Source organism: Paralichthys olivaceus, chromosome 19, assembly GCF_024713975.1.
Source record: "Paralichthys olivaceus isolate ysfri-2021 chromosome 19, ASM2471397v2, whole genome shotgun sequence".
NCBI classification, from domain to species: Eukaryota; Metazoa; Chordata; class Actinopteri; order Pleuronectiformes; family Paralichthyidae; genus Paralichthys; species Paralichthys olivaceus.
In genome coordinates, this window is record NC_091111.1 from 15,887,603 (window position 1) to 15,904,565 (window position 16,963).

Genomic DNA, 16,963 nt, shown 5'->3' on the forward strand with positions numbered 1-16,963 from the left:
AGTCTAGTGATGATCTTTAAAAACAGACTGGAACATTATTTAAGGTCTCAGCCAAAATGAAACGCGATTAAACGGTTTTTAGACCTGGGTGAACCATCTCGCTTTGTCTCCGAACATGTACTCTCTGTACAAAAAGGCACTCTACGGGTCCTAGAGTCCGTCGAGTTTGATTTGAAGCATAAAGAGGCGGGGCTATACAAATCAAACTGTCTCTATAGTTTTATATAAAGTTTTTTTAATTCTTACTTTCAGAATAACTAACAAACGCATCTTTTTACAAGAAGTTTTTATTATTTTATTTTAATGTACATGTGCAGCACTTTGTAATTTTGTTTTGAAAAGGCTTGTGCAAATTAAATTATATTATTATTATTATTATTCATATAATTAGTTACCACAATCAAATATATTTTACTTTCTTGGCCGGTTTCATTGCAAACACTGCAGCAAAACAAGATGTAAACGTGTATCACTCCCAAAAGACAAGACACCGGAGTCATCAAAATATTTTATTAGACTTTAAAAGCCTTAAATTTCAAGAAAACACCATTGACCACATATAAATTAATTGCAACTTTCACTTTGTTTTCTCTTCCCATTCACATTTCTCAACACTTGCACCATGTTTTGAATTAACCCCACATCGCCCAGGAGAGAAAAATGTTCCACAGTATAATTTGTTCTAAATAGTGGGTTAGGGTGATGAGTATTCTTTCTCTTATTCACAATAATAAATGACAGGCAGCTTTAGAATTCCCCCGGGTTATGACTCAAACTTTCTGACACAAAGATGGAGTTTTAAGTAAAGTTATACCATACAGTAAATGTACAGTAAAAAACAGTTTTATGTCAACGTAAAGTCTTTAGAAGTTAAAGTTTGAAAAGAAAAACATCCTGATTATTTGATACAAATGTGCAAAGCGCTTCATCTGTTAGCCAGAGGTCTGTAGCCCATCTCTCCCTCCAGCTGCTCTGCAGTGAGGGAGCCCAGCAGAGGTTGACAGTCCGGGTTGAAGACGGAGTAAGCGCTCAGTTCTCCAGGCTCTCGGGCCGCTGGGCTTCGGAGTCCTTCATAGAGCCAGTAGAAGAGAGAGATGACGAAGAAGGGCAGGCCGAACTCCAGTTCTACAAACAGGCCGAGCAACACCAGCCACAGCAGCACTTTCAGCAGAGTGAGGTTTGAGATGATAACTTGTCTGGAAGTCAGCCATCTTCCCAGAGCGCTGTCCAGCAGCCAGTCACTACGGTCCTGCAGGGAGTTCATCCGTAAAAATGTGGTATTCTAAAAATAATTCAAACTTTCAGCTGCTTAGTGCTTTTATTTTTTTAACCATTAGTTGTGAGGTTTAATATAATTTGAGAAGTTTGCTGCCGACGTTGTGTGAATGTTTTTCCAATCAAACAGAATCAAATCTACTATGATCTTTCTTGGGGCAAAGTGTAACAGCAGCTGCAGAACAGGAAAAACAAAGTACCTCTTGCTTTAAAATCCAAATACTACTACTTCACTAGTGCACAGTAATACTCATGGTTTGGTTGCTGGTGATCTTACCTGGATGTGAGAGCTGTCAGCTGCTGCTTGGTTGTTCTGTGTCTGCTGCTGCTCAGTGGCAGTAGTGGCAGTAGTAGTAGTACTTGTAGTAGTACTTGTAGTAGTAGCAGTAATACTAGCGGTAGTAGTAGTCATTTCAGTCTGTTCTCTGAGCTGTGAACCAGCAGCCTGATGATTCTCTGCAGCTTTTCCAGCCTGACGTCGAGCCCTGAACTCCGCGAGCTTCCGCTCCATCGACTCCGAAGATTCAGGGAAATCTACGAGATAAAAAAAACCAAACAGCCGCTTCGACAACTCGATCCGAACTTCTGCGACACCAGACTCACTTCAGTTCAACTTTAAAACGCACAGAACACGCGTGAGCGGACCTCATCCGAACCTGCGATCAGGTTTCATCTCTACGAGCGGAGCGAAGGGGTTTGTTTACCTTCTGCGTCAGCGGCTACCGGAAACGAGGACGCGCTGTCGTAAAACGGTTTCCTGTGTCGTGAAAGGCGTCGTTTTCCGGCAGAGGTCCGCCGCCCTGTTGGAAGCTGGTTTGTTGTTTTCATCTCAGGTGAGTTCACACATGATTCCACCTGCGTTCACTGACGAGCAGGGAACCAGGGGGGGGGGTGTTCCTGTGTCTGACGTGTTTCCAGCTCTTCACAACAAGGAAGTGTTGACTCGAAGCTCTGCTTCACTCATCACACAGAGATACACAATGAAATACTCCCGTACAGAGTTAAAGTGCTGCACTCAAGACTACACACTTAAGTAAGATTGAAAGTCCACATCAGACAGAGTCCAAAGTTCGATTCTTCTGTGACTGGATCATTGTAGTTGATTGACTCATATGAGCTGTGATACATGTTGGATCAAGGTGGTTTCACAGCTTCATAACCATCAGTTGTTATTTATCTCAACATTTAGAGAAACTAGCAGATCACTTTTACATTTTTTACGGTGAGTACATTTCCTTTCTGCTGGAAGCTGTTAGTATGTTCATAACTACGTAGCGTTGAATATTGTCTCCGTCGGTTCTCTGGAGTATTTGTATCTGCAGTACTTTAAATCTGTTCCAATGTTCAGTGTAAATGTTCGGGGTTTCTCTCTCTCCTCTCCAGTCATGGCCTCAGCTCCAGCACAGCAGCCGACCCTGACTGTTGAGCAGACCAGAGGTGAGAGGAGCTGGAGCTCTCAATCTTACCTTGTACAATAAATCAGCTTGCATTTATATTTTACATGCATGATGTGGACGCAGAGCGACTTCTGATGCTGCTGTTGTGTCTCAGTGGTGCTCAGTGAGGTGATCCAGGCCTTCTCAGTGCCAGAAAACGCCGCTCGGATGGAGGAGGCTCGAGAGAGCGCCTGCAACGATATGGGCAAGATGCTGCAGCTCGTTCTCCCCGTTGCCACTCAGATTCAACAAGAGGTTCTTAAAGCCTACGGGTTCAACAATGAAGGAGAGGGTGAGGCAGCGTTTTCCAGCCTCATGTACACGTAGAATTAGACTCTCATTCATTCAACCGATGCTGATGTGACACGATGATTCATACGCTCTGAGCCAAAGTACCAACATGTAAATATTCCACCACATTCACCAGAACAGAGAAGTCACTCGAGCTCTGAGATATACTGATACAACACTGATGTCATGATCTGAAACTTGAGATCCTCAGAGTTTTAGTAAAAATGTTAGAAGTATAATTTTGAGTCTTATCCGGCAAAATTGAATAAACAATCATTTCTTTTTTTCAAAATGTTTCTGCAAATTAATTTAATCTGAAGTTGACAACCACACAAGACTGTCACACACCACAACTCAGAGACGGTTCCTAATTCAGCACAGATGTCAGGATTCATCACTTTGCTTTTGCTTCGCTTTCAGGCGTCCTTAAATTTGCCAGACTGGTGAAGATGTACGAAACCCAGGACCCTGAAATTGCGGCCATGTCGGCTAAACTCAAGTCCCTGCTCCTGCCACCTCTGTCGACACCACCTATAGGAGGCGCCATTCCAGCTTCATAGGAACTCATTCATATGGTCAACTGCTTTTTTTTCGGTGACTTTCATTTAATGCTTTGAATCTGTGTGACCATGCCGCAACTTCAAGATCATGTCTAGAGATAATGGAAAAGTTAGTTATAGTTGTGTGTTCCATCAGTACATTAAACACATTACAACAAATTACATGTACATTATAATTTCATTTAAAGCATCTTGTTAAGTTATTGCTTTTGAAATGTGTCAGTATTTATTTGTTACTCGATGACCACTTTTTCTTATGTCACTGAACCTTAAACATTTCCTTTAATTCCATTTATTACATCGTTCTTTTATACCATTTTTATATTCTATCAAATGTATCGACGTGTTTTTTGTTATACAGTGGGGTCCAAACTGTATATTGATATTAAAGAGGTTTTATGTGAGTCTGTGTGTGGTGTTAATAGAGAAAACAAAAACTTACATTATACATAACTTTATTATTGCAATAAGGCTTTAGCAGCGACATCTTGTGTGTGTTTATATGTTTAATATGTTTCTAAAAAATACTAAATAAGCGGTTACACACATTTACATATTTACATTTGCTCAAAGACAACTCTCAGACAATCACTAGTTTTTAAACGTCACTTCTACAGAAAATAAAATCTACTCCCTCTGCTTTGAAGGTTGTAGTTTTAGGAGCATGCGAACATGACAACACTGTGTCATGGCAGAAGAGTTTTACAATTAAAAATGTACGTTTTGTATTTATTAGTCAAAATAATCAAAACTTAAAAATGCCCAAGATTCTGAAATCATAAAAAAAATAGCATTAATCATAAAGTGCTTTTTTTTAAAAAGGCAAACAGTGCAAAACCAGTGGATCCAGCACCAAATGTGAAAGTAACTGTTGAGCAAGTGAAGTTTCTGCTGTACGTCCGGGATTAAAATAGTTTCGTGTCCTGTGCATATTAACCAAGCTGGTGCCACCACAATGTGCAGTATGTAGGAAAATAAAAGTACTCAAGGGCAAAACACTGTTTGGATTTTTCCATCTTGGCCAAGAAGTTTCCATGTGAGGAAAAATGTGTGTTGATGCATAAAATCTCATGATAAAGTCTTGTATAGTTGATGCATTATAAACCCTGGTTGGCAGAGCTCCCTCTTGTGGAGAACAGTGTTTCAGTCCTTCATCTCTGGTCACAAGAACAGAAAAAAAAACGAGGACGACCTCACATCTCAAACTGACGGAAAATGCTTTCGACGTAGCCCAGGACCCTCTGCCAGTCCGGCCCGTTAGCCCTCAGCATCTCCTCCACTGTCTGTCACACAGAGGACGGATGTAAAGACAGACCATGATGCTGTGAGATCTATGAATACATCTTAAGATGAGACCGTAAAGAGCAAACCACACAGATCAGAACTCTGAAGTTGCATGTTTGTCTCTCACCAGTGTGGCTGTGATTCCCACGTTCTCTCCCGTCCTAAAAGCGAGGTCCAGATTTTCCTTCTGCAAAAAACAAAGTTTCTGATTCAACTCAGCTTCACATCTTTACACACTTGAATTTCAGATGTGAACTCTTATAAAACAACTAAAACCAGAACAGCAGATATTAGAGCCAATACCTCAACAGCCCCCAAATCAAAACACATTTCAATCCACTAGACAACAGATTTTTTATTCTGCACCAAATTACACGCTCATAGATATCAGTTCCTTAAATATGCCTGATTTTAAATCCACAAATTATTCTCTGGGAAGAAACCCAAATATTTAGTCTCTGTGGTTAAAAGACCTGTTTTATGACTTCAGAGACTCTCAGTGCCTGGAAACATATTTTCTTTTCAGTCTCTGTAAAACTTCTTTCTGACTCAAATCTGTGATAATCGTCTTTGTAAGTGAAGTAAACTGATATAAATCTGCATATATTTTACCTTGTCCTCAGGGTTCAGGTTCTCATACAGGATGTGATTTGGTAAATATGTGTGATAAACAGCACAGAACGCCAAACCATCCTCCCAGCTGCTGCTGAAGTTGGTGATATCAATATTCTGTTGATAGAGAAGCCTTGATTTATTCCCTGTGTGGAATACAGGATGTGATTGATTTAAAAAAATATTGAGAATAAATAAAGACTTCTGTCTGACCTTGTAGCCTTGTGTACGACCCTGGCACCAGCGGAGCAGGGAGTTTCTCCTGGAGCCGCCGTGACGCCGCAGCAGAGCACTGAAACCGTCCTGAGGTCTGGAGGAAGAAAAGAGAGGTCATCCTAAAACTGTGTGTGTGTGTGTGTGTAGAGGATCATTTTAAATTGTACAGGAATATTATAAACGTGGTAACAAAGCACTTAAACGAAGGACACAAGAAGCAGTGATAAAATTACAGTGAAAAGTTTGTTTAAAACTAAATCTAAGTTTTGAATAGCTGCAAAAAAAAGCTCTTTGATCCGATGATTCAAGTTCAGAGATCGTGACTTGGTTTCAATGTAAGTTCATCCAAAAGGAAAATGCTTGTGACTCGTTCATGCTAAACATCCATCAGTCTCCAGGTTGGAGTCAGAATCAACTTAGAAATAAATCCTGACAGAAACTTACTTGACGTAATCTGAGCTTTGATCCTCGTCCTGTTTTCCTGTAAACAAACAGTTACACAAATGAACACAAACACACACTGTGTGTAAAGATGGACGACACGACCGCTCCCCAAAGTGAAGCCAAAACATCTGGACCGCCCCCTGCTGGCTGTTTTTAGTACAGGTCATAAAGCCCACCTCCTCCATGTTAGTTGATGGGACATGGACCAAACTAATTTTAATCTGGCTCCAAACGAGAAACATGGGTGGCGTTTGTAGCCGGGACATTTTGGCTTCATTTCTGGGCAGTGGGAGGAGGTGGAGACGCGTGGTTCATCTTTATGTGGTGAAAAAGAATCCTGCTGGTTTTGTAGATTTAATCTCACCTGAATAAAAACTGGACCAACTGTCCTGTCGCTGTAAAATACGATCCATCCTTCTCCCCTTAGTTGGCTGCTCTTTCTGGAACAGATAAGAAATGATTCTCCCTCCAAGTCATTTAGTAGTAAATATACAATACACACAAAGATATCTAATACCTTGCATAGTGGCAAAGTTGTGCTTGTATTTGAAGCCTCATTTTGACCGGAGGAGTCAACTGGGAGTGGAAGACGAGATAAACTCCTGAAAGACAAAAATGTTTAGTAAGAATTTGTCGTCGCGTGAGAAGTGAGAACTCTCACGTAGACTCACCAAGATCTTTCAGACAGCATCACAATCCTCCTCGGATCTCTCGGCCCACGTCCCGCTTCTTTCTTCTTCTCCATTGCAGCTAAACTACGCAGGTATCCCTCCGCTACCCCCTTCCCTTTCAGCCGCATGTCCCCTGATCCATTTGCCTCCATGTCTCCATTTGCTTCATTCTCCTCCTGCTTAGCTTCAGTGTCTCCTGCAGCTTCTTGTATTTCCTCTCCCTGTCCCTCCTCAGAGTCTCGTCTCTCTATCTGTTGACCACCATCTGCTTCGTCTTTCGCCCTGCATGCGTTTCTCAGAGCATCCAGCTCGGCTCGCTCCTGCTGCAGCGTGAGTTTGTTCAGTTTGCTGCAGACGTCTCTGTGCTCGGCTCTCAGACTCTCCAGCTCTCCCTCCTTCTCCTGCTCCCTGCTGAGGGCAAGGGCCAGCTGCTCCTCCACGGCCCTGTGGCGCCCCTGGACCAAACCCAGAGCCTGCTCCGACTCGATCCGCAGCCGGTCGGCCACAGACACGGCGACCTGCAGGTCACACTGGAACTGATGCCACTCCAGCCGCTCCGCCTGTGGAGGAGAAAAGAGCAACTAATGGAAAAGAAACACTTATTTGCTCAGTTAGTGACCATCGGTTGAACGCTACATGTCATGATGCATTGTGGGAAACAATGAGTACACTATAAATGGTATAAAAATATCTCACTGAACATTGGGACAGCACGATGACAAACTGAATATAAAGTGATTAGTGATGAGTAATTGTCTATTTGACGATCATTGATAAAGAGAGCATCGTGCAGATTGGAAGACGACTTGAAACTAGATATTGAAATCATGAAGTTCTTGAGAAAATGTTTACTGATGTTATAAATATACTAAGAGGTAGAGTCTTCGATGTGAACTATCTTTGAGGAACCTGTGGAGATGCCCTCTGCTGGTCATTCTGGATGATCACTGCTGGTCTCTCCTTCACTTTCTGGACCCAGAGTCTACATCCATATTTTTATTTACAGTCTATGGACTCAACATATCCTCAAGAGCTAAGAACGGAATCTGACGCAAACTCACCCTCAGTGTCTCCTTCAGTGTGTCCACCTCCTCCACCAGCTCGTCTCTCTCTCTTATCAAGCGCCTGAGCAGCTCTGACAAACACAAACAAAGTAGAGTGAAGGTGAATCGATCACTTCACAGTAACATCAGTTTAATAAAAGTGGAAACAGGACCAGTTCCACTAATCGCAGCTCAGTCAATGTCATTTATTATTGTTGTTGTTAATGTCCTCTCCTCTCTAACAAAAGTCAACAGCAGTGTCCATAGAAGCAGACGACAGTGAAGACAGAGGCGTACCTACTGCTCCTGTGATGATGTCAGTTTTGGGGGTGAGGCCTAGCGAGGCCCTCTGATGCTCCATCAGACTGAGCAGGACCAGGGTCATCTCCTCCTCAGCTTTCTCTGCTGCATCCTGCGGCTCCAGGCCGCTGTCTCGCTCCTGCCAGCTCTGCTCTGAGGGGGATTCTCTGGACGGGGGCAGGGACGCCGGGGTGCCCGCGCTGACTGCTGCCGTCCCGTGTCTGGCCGCTGCATCGCTCACGTTCGTCTCTGAGGAGGCGACGCTGTCTACGCTTATCACGGCCCAGTCTGAGGACGCAGACAGTTTCTGTGTCCACTCTGCAATTGGAGAAGTGGCGGAGGAGGGGGTGTCGCCGGCGGCCGGCGATGGAGTCTGTGCTTTATTGGAGGAGGCTGGCGAGGATAAGGCCATGGCTGTCAGCTCTGCCTCTGAGGGCGTGGTAGGAGGCGTGTGGAAGAAATCTAGAGGGGAACCTGAGAGGGGGGAACAAGCTGTAAAACAGAGGAGGAGAAAAGGAAAGAGAGGTAAAGAAGAAGAATAACAACTGACCTGAGCTTTAAAATCATCTCAGTTAAAAAATGTGCAGAACATAAAAGCTCCTCTGTTCTTCTCCTTGATGCAGATGTAAGTGCTCAGTGTCCACTCCCTTATTTACTGTCCTGTGCTGACTGATGCAGCAAAAATCCTCTACTGCCAATGTCTTGGCTGGTGCACACACACACACACACACACACACACACACGCACGCACGCACGCACGCACGCACGCACGCACGCACACACCCACGCACACACATTTCCCAGGGAGAGATGCAGTCTGACCCTGATCTACTATCTTACAGCTGCTCTCACTGCTTCCACCAGGTGATTACATCCATCAGTGCTGCCAGGTCTCTACAGATATTTTCAGGTATTAGGATTCATGTTGCTGCACTGGTTTGGTTTTGTGATTTCTGTATAATATGTCGTTTACACTGGAGCAGGCCACAGTGCTCTCCACCTGCTTCTCCTCCTTGCCCTTGTGTCGTACTGCAGGAATTCTGCAGACTCATCATTTCCCCCCGGCTGCTGCATGACGCGGTGTGCTTCAGTTAAGGCAGAGGAGCTATTCTCATCCTCCAGCGTGAGCCCACTTCCTGCAAAATGCCAGCCCAGAGATGAAGGAGCAGCATGTTAAACAGCTGTTAAGTGAGAAATAACCGGAGCGAGCGGCCGACTGAATGTCCTCAGTTGGAAAACGAGATGTTTTTACACTGCTCTGGGTGATTTCACACAATAGTTGAGCTTAACGACAGCTGGTCTGTGATGTACGGAGCTGAAAGACGCTGGAAGCAAAAAGATCTGACGATGCTTAATCCAACTTTCACCAAAATCCCAGAGATGCACTTCTGGCTCATCAATTTCTGTGTACTGAGAAATGTCTCAGTCATCAGAGTTTCCTGCACAAACATTTCAGCTGATGCCTTCCCCAGTGTACAGGTTCCTGTTCCTGTTCTGCATCACACAACTTCAGAAGACTTATGTTTTGATCTTAGTTAATAATGAGACACTGAAACATAAAAACATGCGGCAACGAGAGAGAGAACTGTGCATGTGAAGTGCAGAAACCGAACCGCAACAATCTGTTATATTAAAAATCTATCATTGCGAATAAAAACAAAAGCATTGTTTGTGCACGCGTGTTGCTGTGATACCTGTAGGACCATGGTTGTCTTTGCCGGTGTGGTTACCCATGATCCAGCAGGGGTGGGTACCTTCAGCGTCCTTCTTGTGCCCTCTGAGCTCCACAAGGCTGTCTGGACATGGGGGGGGGGGGTAAATATTAATATTTCACGAGTATGACTCACTGCTGAACTTTTCATCGACAGAGGAACAAGAGTGCAACATGTTAAGGACAGAGCAAAAACCTTTGCTCAGGAAATCTTGAGTGCAAAATATTTTCTTCTTGAGGTGAAGACTGAGCACCTCCCCCACAGGGATCATAAAAAAACTGCAACAATTACAATTTATTAATAAAAACTAATTATAGTACAAAGTGTTGAGTCACCTGCTTTAAGTTTTTATAGGGGAGCAGAGCTACAACGGTGTTAAAATGATATGATGTTTGTTTGACGTGCACCTTCACCCGCTGCGCTGTGCTCTGATTAATTAACCACACTCCATTGAATAATATAGTGATTTAAGGTTTCCATGGTTATCAATGAAAGAGCCATGCATTAAACAGTATGGATGATCTTGCAGAGACATTGGCAGTATACTCAGTCAAACTCGGCATGCACACAACTTGCTATGATGCTCTGCATGTCACAGTTTTCCAGAGTCACAGCTGATCATTTTGGGAGAGAATTACATAAATGGACTGACAGGACAACCAACACTGCAGTGAAGTTAGTTTTAGGTTGGATACTCTACAGACATAATTTCCCTTAGGGACCATCAGTTACTTCCTGTTTGAAGAGGAACTAACTGGTTTACTTTTGTAGCTTCCATCTCATGTCATGTCTATGAACAGATTCTGCAGGTGATTACACAGAATCTAAAGCTGAGGGACAAGATTTTGGCATCAGGAAGACTTCTGGTCTCCATCTCTACTTTGACCAATCATGTTTTGAGCAGGATTTGGTTGCCAGTATAGGTAAACCATCCGAGTGGAGAGCAAAAGCCATGGAACACACTGACCCAAATACATTGTTAATACAGATGGTTGTTGATAGAGATGATCCAACAAAAAGTACAGCTGACAGTGTGTTTTGTGGAGACTCGTGTGATTAAAGAAACTAGACGGACTGTAAACTGTGCAAAACTCATGAGGGTCAAATATCTGCCGACTATAACACACGCCCCAAATATTGGCTGTTGCAGTGTTTGTTTTGGGTAGCGAAACAATTTGGCTTTAGTTTTGCCAAAGGGTCACATGATGTCCACGGAAACTACTGAACAAATGTGATAGAAAAACATACATTTTCATATAAAATATCAGAAACACTAAAATACAAGAGAAACAATGGCCTCCTGTTGGTCTGGGGCAGCAACATGTGATGTGATTGGAAGTCAGTGGGTCACATGACATGGAAACAATTAAAAACAATGAGGTTATCTCCAATCAATTCAAACGGGAATTTATTTATGGTCCCTAAACGAAAGCCTTGTGATCCAGATCCAACATAAAACTAACTTCAACCTGAACAGCAAATTAATGCGCAACTGGGTGAATGCTATGAGCCGTTTTAAAGAAGAGCAACAATTAATTTGTAAAATGTTTTGAAAATTAGCCACTGCAGAGTATTTGTGCTTTTAACGAGCCAGTCTGCTTTAAAATGTCAGTTTTTTGAATGAAGTTCGGCGTCACTCTTCTCTAATGGTGAGGGCCAAGGGATACCTTTGTTTTAAGAATTTTATCTTAAGGCTGTGACATATGATGCATGTTACACACACACACTCACTGATCACAAATCCGTCCTACCTTCCTCCACCAGCTGCTGGATGTTCCACCCCTTCCCTCCTCAGCTCTCAGCCGGATTTCTCGACCTCCTTGCCGGGCTGGTTTCTCTGTCTGCGTCCCTTCTCCCAAATTCACCGGAGGATTCGCTTCAAATGACTGAAAATCATTTTACTCCGAGGTCCCATGTTGATCACTCAGCTGCAGAGAGGCAGCGAGTCCCGGTGAATCTGCTTCTCCCTTAAATCCAATGCGACAAAAGGCGCAGGAGGCAGAACCCAAGTGTTTGCGCAGCAGCTGCAGGTTGTTGGATCAACATGAACGTTGTCAGTGGCGTTAAACAGAGCAACATCTGGACACGGCTCCACAGAGTTAAAGCATCGAGACAGTTTGTGGTCTGTGGAGGTGAGGAGGAGGTTCCACCAGCAGGGGGGTGATTGTCCTCTGTTACCTGCAGGTGTGTTTGTCAGGTAACAGTCACATGGTGGGAACATGTGTTGAGTCGAACCTCCTCCTCTGTTCTTCAGCTCTGTTTCACTGACTGAGGAACATCAAGGCTAAAATACAGACTCCTCCCTTTTCTTATAGACGCTCATTTTGACTTTTTTTTTTTATTGTTGCTGCTTCATTCAAGGCCTCCTATTTGATATTTTTGGTATTTAAAATGTTAATATGAAAAGATAATCGATTAAAAAGCTCAATACTTCCCTTTGAAATAAAGTGGATCGGATATATGAAGTAAGAAATACTATTAAAATACCAGTAGCACTGTATTTAAGTACAGTAACAATCTAAGAGCAGTCTATCCTCTGATGGGATATGATATACTTTATTGTCCCCGTAGTGAAATTTATCTTGGACTCAGTGCTGCACAGAATAATGCAGATAAAAAAAACCCATATAATAAAAATACAACAACAAACATATTACTCCAAACATCCAACAAACAAGCTCAACCTCAGTATCTTCATATCTCATCAAACTCATTAAAATATCTTAAATATCGATAAAAATACACCCACCTCAATCTTACCAACCTAACAAGTTTCACTGTCGACAACCCCGTGTTATATTCTGACAAATGAAAGTCAAATAGAAGCAGATGAAAGAAGCTGAAGACTGAAACTAAAGCTCTGGATCTGCACTGCATTGTATTAGATCATCTGCTTCAGGACCATGGACAGAGAACAGTGAAAAAGATATCTAGTGCCCCCAGATGTTCAAACTCAATACTGCTGGATGAACGGCAATAATATCCAAAGATGTTTTATCAGGATAATCAACAAAGACTACAGTCTGTAGCTCTGGGATGATGCCTCACTTCTCCAGGAGGTCGGTGCAAGTGGAGACAAACTGTGGGTTCAGTTCATATGAGAATGTAGATTTACGGTTGTTAAGTTGTGCCACTACACTGGAGATCATTGCACTTCGACATCAGTCAGTGAGGGACATCAGGACAGAGTTTATCATCCTCATCCCCTAAACAGGAAGTTATTCCAGGGAAATTTCCTCAGTGTCGTCTTTTAGGGACAGATTTTCAAGTAAGTTTTTATCTTAACTTATTCTTAACTGTTTGAATGGTATTTTATTTACTTGTTTTTATATTTGTATTCTTTGTATTTTGTGTAGTTTACCTTGCTGCTCTAACTGTCTATCTATCTGTCTATCTGTCTATCTATCTATCTATCTATCTATCTATCTATCTATCTATCTATCTATCTGTCTGTCTGTGTATCAAATGTTTACTGAAAAGAAGGTTGTAACTTTTATTTTGATGTTAAAGAAAATCAAACAGACTGACAAGGTAACATAACGACAATGAAATATTGTTTTAAGCTCAAACATGAAGTTCTGTAGTGAGCAAATATTTGTAAATCAACATATCTACATTATATATTTGAATTTACATTATCCATATTTTTGCTGAACTCAAAATTTTAAATTTAAATTATGATTTCATAATGATTTTACATGTGGTGGAATTCAATTCTAACAGATTACACACTATCCATAAAAATCCAGTTGAAACGACATGTTTCCCGGTGAAAGTTTGCATTGAGAAGTTACGTGTTTGTTACGTAGTTTCAGTCTGTAGGTGCAGACTTTGTAAAAATGGCGTCTGATGTGGGGCTGCCTTCACAGGCGGAGCTGAACCACAACAGCAGATAAGTCATGTCCGGAGGATGAAGTCTGCAGCTGCGTCAGGACGAGGAGACGCTCACATGTCGCCTGCATCATGGGAAACTGCTGCTGCGCTGCTGCTGCAGATGTTTCCAGCGGTGCAGACAACGAGCGTTTCCACTGCACCTCAGGGGACATGATGAAGATGATGGTGATGATGAAGATGATGATGATGATGGTCGGTTTTCACGTTGTTTATCGCCCGTGCGAGTGACCTTCTGAGAGGAGGAAGATGTCAGCGCTGAAAAAGGTAAGAGGGAGCACGCACGGTGTTAGTGCACGAACCCGAGCTCTTGTTGTTGTTATTGATTATCGTGCACCCGCATGTGATGTGAAGTGTGATGAGAGAGGATTTGACCCGAGTGTCACATCATGTGACCGTGAAGACTCGCAGCAGATTTAATGAGAGAAAGTTGTGCTCAGTCACTGTTGTTCACCTGCTTGTCTGCAGAGATCAGTCAACGCCACTGAATCAGGGCGAGGTGTGCGTGCGCGTGCGTCAATTAGAGGGTGGAAGGTGTGTGTGTGTGCGTGTGTATGTGTGTGTGTCTTTGGGGGGGTGGGAGGTGTGTGTGTGTGTGTATGTGTGTGTGTCTTTTGAGGGGTGGGAGGTGTTTGTGTGTGTGTGTCTTTTGGGGGGTGGAAGGTGAGTGTGTGTGTGTGTGTGTGTGTGTGTGTGTATTTTGTCCTTGTGAATGGAGGGGACCCACAACTTCTGTCTTTAAACTTTCTTTGTCTGTGTAAATGCCCACACACTCCCACTGTGCAGCTCCCCTCCATTCAGTGCATGTGTGTGCGTAGTGACTCAGCTGTATTGTACTATATCTGTCATCCATCTTTTCATCTGTCACAGGTGTTACCATGGCTACTACAGACTCACTGCTGTCTTTTCTTTGAGAAGGACTCAGGTAAGAGGTGGGAGGGGAGATTAAGTCATCACATGGTTGTATGGTAGCAGGGATGTGACGGAGTGACAGAGTACTGACACTGTAGTGTGGGTGAGTTTTAATACAACAAGAACCACAGCGTTGCCCTTGGTGACATGTTCCCTCATCACTCTGAACACAGCTTCAATATAGTTTATATTCAACTATACGCCAATCACTTTGCACTGGAGGTCAGTCACCAGTTCAGACCCACAACAGTGTGTCTATCACACATCATCACACTTGGACAGAGCATCTGCGAGGGACAATTTAGAGCTCGCAGTGTTTTATCTGGAGGAGCCGGGGATTGAAACTCCGACCTTCTGGTTGGTGGACGACCTCTAGCTCTATGTCTCCACCCATTGTCAGCTGATCATTTGCTTATTTTCACATTCAGCAGAAACAGAGCAACATTAGCATTCATTTGGAGCAGAGCCTCTGGACAGCTAATTCATTAATTCCAATCTTTTTAGTTTGCCTTCCTACCAACTCCTCAGCTCTGCTTAATTCTCCTGTGTTTATCGGCTGCGTCATTCGGTGCAGACGGTGATAAACGATTTAAGAGCAGCATGAATGAACCAAAACAGGACATTTAACGGCCGTGCAACCAAAACAATGAGCTGAAAGACACAAGATCTGCACAGATGACACTAATTACTGCGGTGTTGTGGAGAATATGAGCTGAGAGCCTAAACGAGATTGTTGCGAATTAGTTAGAACTCCACACGACTCTTCTTCTCGGCAGAGGTCAGAAAAGCAGAGAGAACCACCTGAGGAAGAAGAGCAGCAGGGGCCCGCTGCCTTTCTCTGGGCATTTTTTTGGACATCGGAGAATAGATGATCAAATACTGGCTCACGTCAGCACAAACATCAAATACTTTCACTATCACTGTGATGCTTTTGAAGAGGAAATCATGAAAGAGTAAATGGGAATTTGAATGTACTTGTTTATTAATAACACAGAAACAAAGGAAAGCGAGGCGTCTAATGATCTCCATCACATGAGACTAGAATTTATTTTCATTGGTTTATAATTCACAAATGAACGAACACATTCAGGTCAAGTTTGACTATTTTTACTCCGATGCTTTACCCTTGTGTTTTGCTCATTAACATTTCATGTAGTTTTAACCCGACACTAATTACTCACTTGTGTGAAGTGTTCCTATGTTCGAAATTATAGATAAAATCCTTGTATAAAGAGTGTGGGGTGTCAGGTTTGACGTCAGGGATCGTATACGTGTTAATCGCATTCTCAAAAGGTCTTTTTAAACATTACAAACGAGCTGACGGTGAATTTTCAACTAGAGCATGCGTCAGATTATCAGTGAGTTAATCATGTGAAGGGTCTTACTGGGATTTTACAGGCTTTGTCAGCACAAAGGTTCCTGATGATGAAGTGAAGGTGAAGACGAGAACTTGTTTGAAGTGCATAACCTAAAGTATTTCGTTTTTTTCTTCATCAGCCATCCACAAAACCTGCTCTTGATCATATCTTACTCATCGTTTCTCAAGGTTGAAACATTAACAACTGCGGGGAGCAAATCATTTAAAGGAACATAAAGCTTGTTGGATAAATAGCAGAGGCCGTGATGCTGCTTATGTTCTTTATGCAAAAGGATAAGATTTAGAAAAATGAGCACAATTAGCTTTTAAAATGTGCTTTAATGCTTTTTAGCCTGGATCAGAGAGTTTGGCACAAACCTGTAAATCTGTGATATTTCCAGTTTAGTGTTCCACCACTAGGTAGTGCTGTTTACTTTGATTGAAAAAAAAACAGCTGCTATAAATATTTTCATTTTGGTTTTATTAGAGACTGCAGTTTGGAGAACGGTTCGTTACAGGAATGGCAGCTTATTTCAAAACTTTCAAAACCCGATAAAATCTTAAACTGTTCAACCTAATATGGAGCAGTTTCTGTCAAATGTAGTTTCCTGTCAGTCGATGTTCACTGTGTGTTAGTAGAATGACAGAAATCCACCAGTTCTTTAAGGAGAAGATCTGATAGTTTGACAGACTGAGGAAAAACCTGGACTGACGAACTAATAGTCTGAATAAAACCATGTCCGTATTGTCATTGCACTTAAGCCCCTTTCAGACATGAACTCCGGGTCTGGACATTTTCCAGAGTTTGTGTTTCACATGTGTAGCACACAGCAGGAGATTGTTTGGGTCAGACGTGTTCACAACAACAGGAACATGTCCGGAACATTCAGGCGAGCGATGACGTCCCGGTAGAGGAGGCAGGAGGCAGGACGTGACGTTGGTTTTTATAGCACATAGGT

General features: G+C 42.7%; 4 protein-coding genes across 10 annotated transcripts in view; 2 read left to right on the forward strand and 2 right to left on the reverse strand.

The window, feature by feature from the left end:
• Positions 1-496: 496 nt before the first annotated feature.
• Positions 497-1,786, reverse strand: saysd1 (SAYSVFN motif domain containing 1). The gene is made up of 2 exons (XM_020097726.2): positions 1,553-1,786; positions 497-1,249 (listed from the first exon to the last, which is right to left on the reverse strand). Exons 1-2 carry the CDS (start codon positions 1,784-1,786, stop codon positions 926-928), a joined length of 558 nt encoding a protein of 185 aa, XP_019953285.2. The 3' UTR covers positions 497-925.
• Positions 1,787-2,027: 241 nt separating this feature from the next.
• grcc10 (gene rich cluster, C10 gene) lies at positions 2,028-3,966 on the forward strand. 4 transcript variants are annotated; one of them, XM_069515676.1, is made up of 5 exons: positions 2,140-2,308; positions 2,465-2,497; positions 2,659-2,712; positions 2,827-3,003; positions 3,423-3,966. In XM_069515676.1, exons 3-5 carry the CDS (start codon positions 2,661-2,663, stop codon positions 3,560-3,562), a joined length of 369 nt encoding a protein of 122 aa, XP_069371777.1. In that variant the 5' UTR covers positions 2,140-2,308; positions 2,465-2,497; positions 2,659-2,660; the 3' UTR covers positions 3,563-3,966. The 4 variants fall into 4 exon arrangements, with proteins under 4 accessions (XP_019953286.1, XP_069371778.1, XP_069371777.1 ...); XM_020097727.2 differs by lacking the exons at positions 2,140-2,308; positions 2,465-2,497 and adding an exon at positions 2,028-2,108; XM_020097728.2 differs by having other exon boundaries at positions 2,274-2,497.
• Positions 3,967-4,000: 34 nt separating this feature from the next.
• LOC109636153 (cytospin-A-like) lies at positions 4,001-12,109 on the reverse strand. 4 transcript variants are annotated; one of them, XM_069515672.1, is made up of 12 exons: positions 11,596-12,109; positions 9,827-9,928; positions 8,130-8,606; positions 7,851-7,924; positions 6,790-7,349; positions 6,636-6,720; positions 6,483-6,558; positions 6,119-6,155; positions 5,672-5,768; positions 5,459-5,575; positions 4,974-5,033; positions 4,001-4,845 (listed from the first exon to the last, which is right to left on the reverse strand). In XM_069515672.1, the coding sequence occupies exons 2-12, from the start codon at positions 9,864-9,866 to the stop codon at positions 4,756-4,758; spliced, it is 1,713 nt and encodes a 570-aa protein (XP_069371773.1). In that variant the 5' UTR covers positions 9,867-9,928; positions 11,596-12,109; the 3' UTR covers positions 4,001-4,755. The 4 variants fall into 4 exon arrangements, with proteins under 4 accessions (XP_069371773.1, XP_019953284.2, XP_069371776.1 ...); XM_020097725.2 differs by having other exon boundaries at positions 8,130-8,624; positions 11,596-12,108; XM_069515673.1 differs by having other exon boundaries at positions 4,807-4,893; positions 8,130-8,624.
• Positions 12,110-13,531: 1,422 nt separating this feature from the next.
• dlgap2b (discs, large (Drosophila) homolog-associated protein 2b) overlaps positions 13,532-16,963 on the forward strand; it is a 64,940-nt gene continuing 61,508 nt past the window's right edge. The window contains exons 1-2 of the mRNA XM_069515671.1: positions 13,532-14,002; positions 14,606-14,660. Of these exons, the coding sequence (XP_069371772.1) occupies positions 13,985-14,002; positions 14,606-14,660 (73 nt within the window). The 5' untranslated portion in view covers positions 13,532-13,984. The remainder of the gene's footprint in view (positions 14,003-14,605; positions 14,661-16,963) is intronic.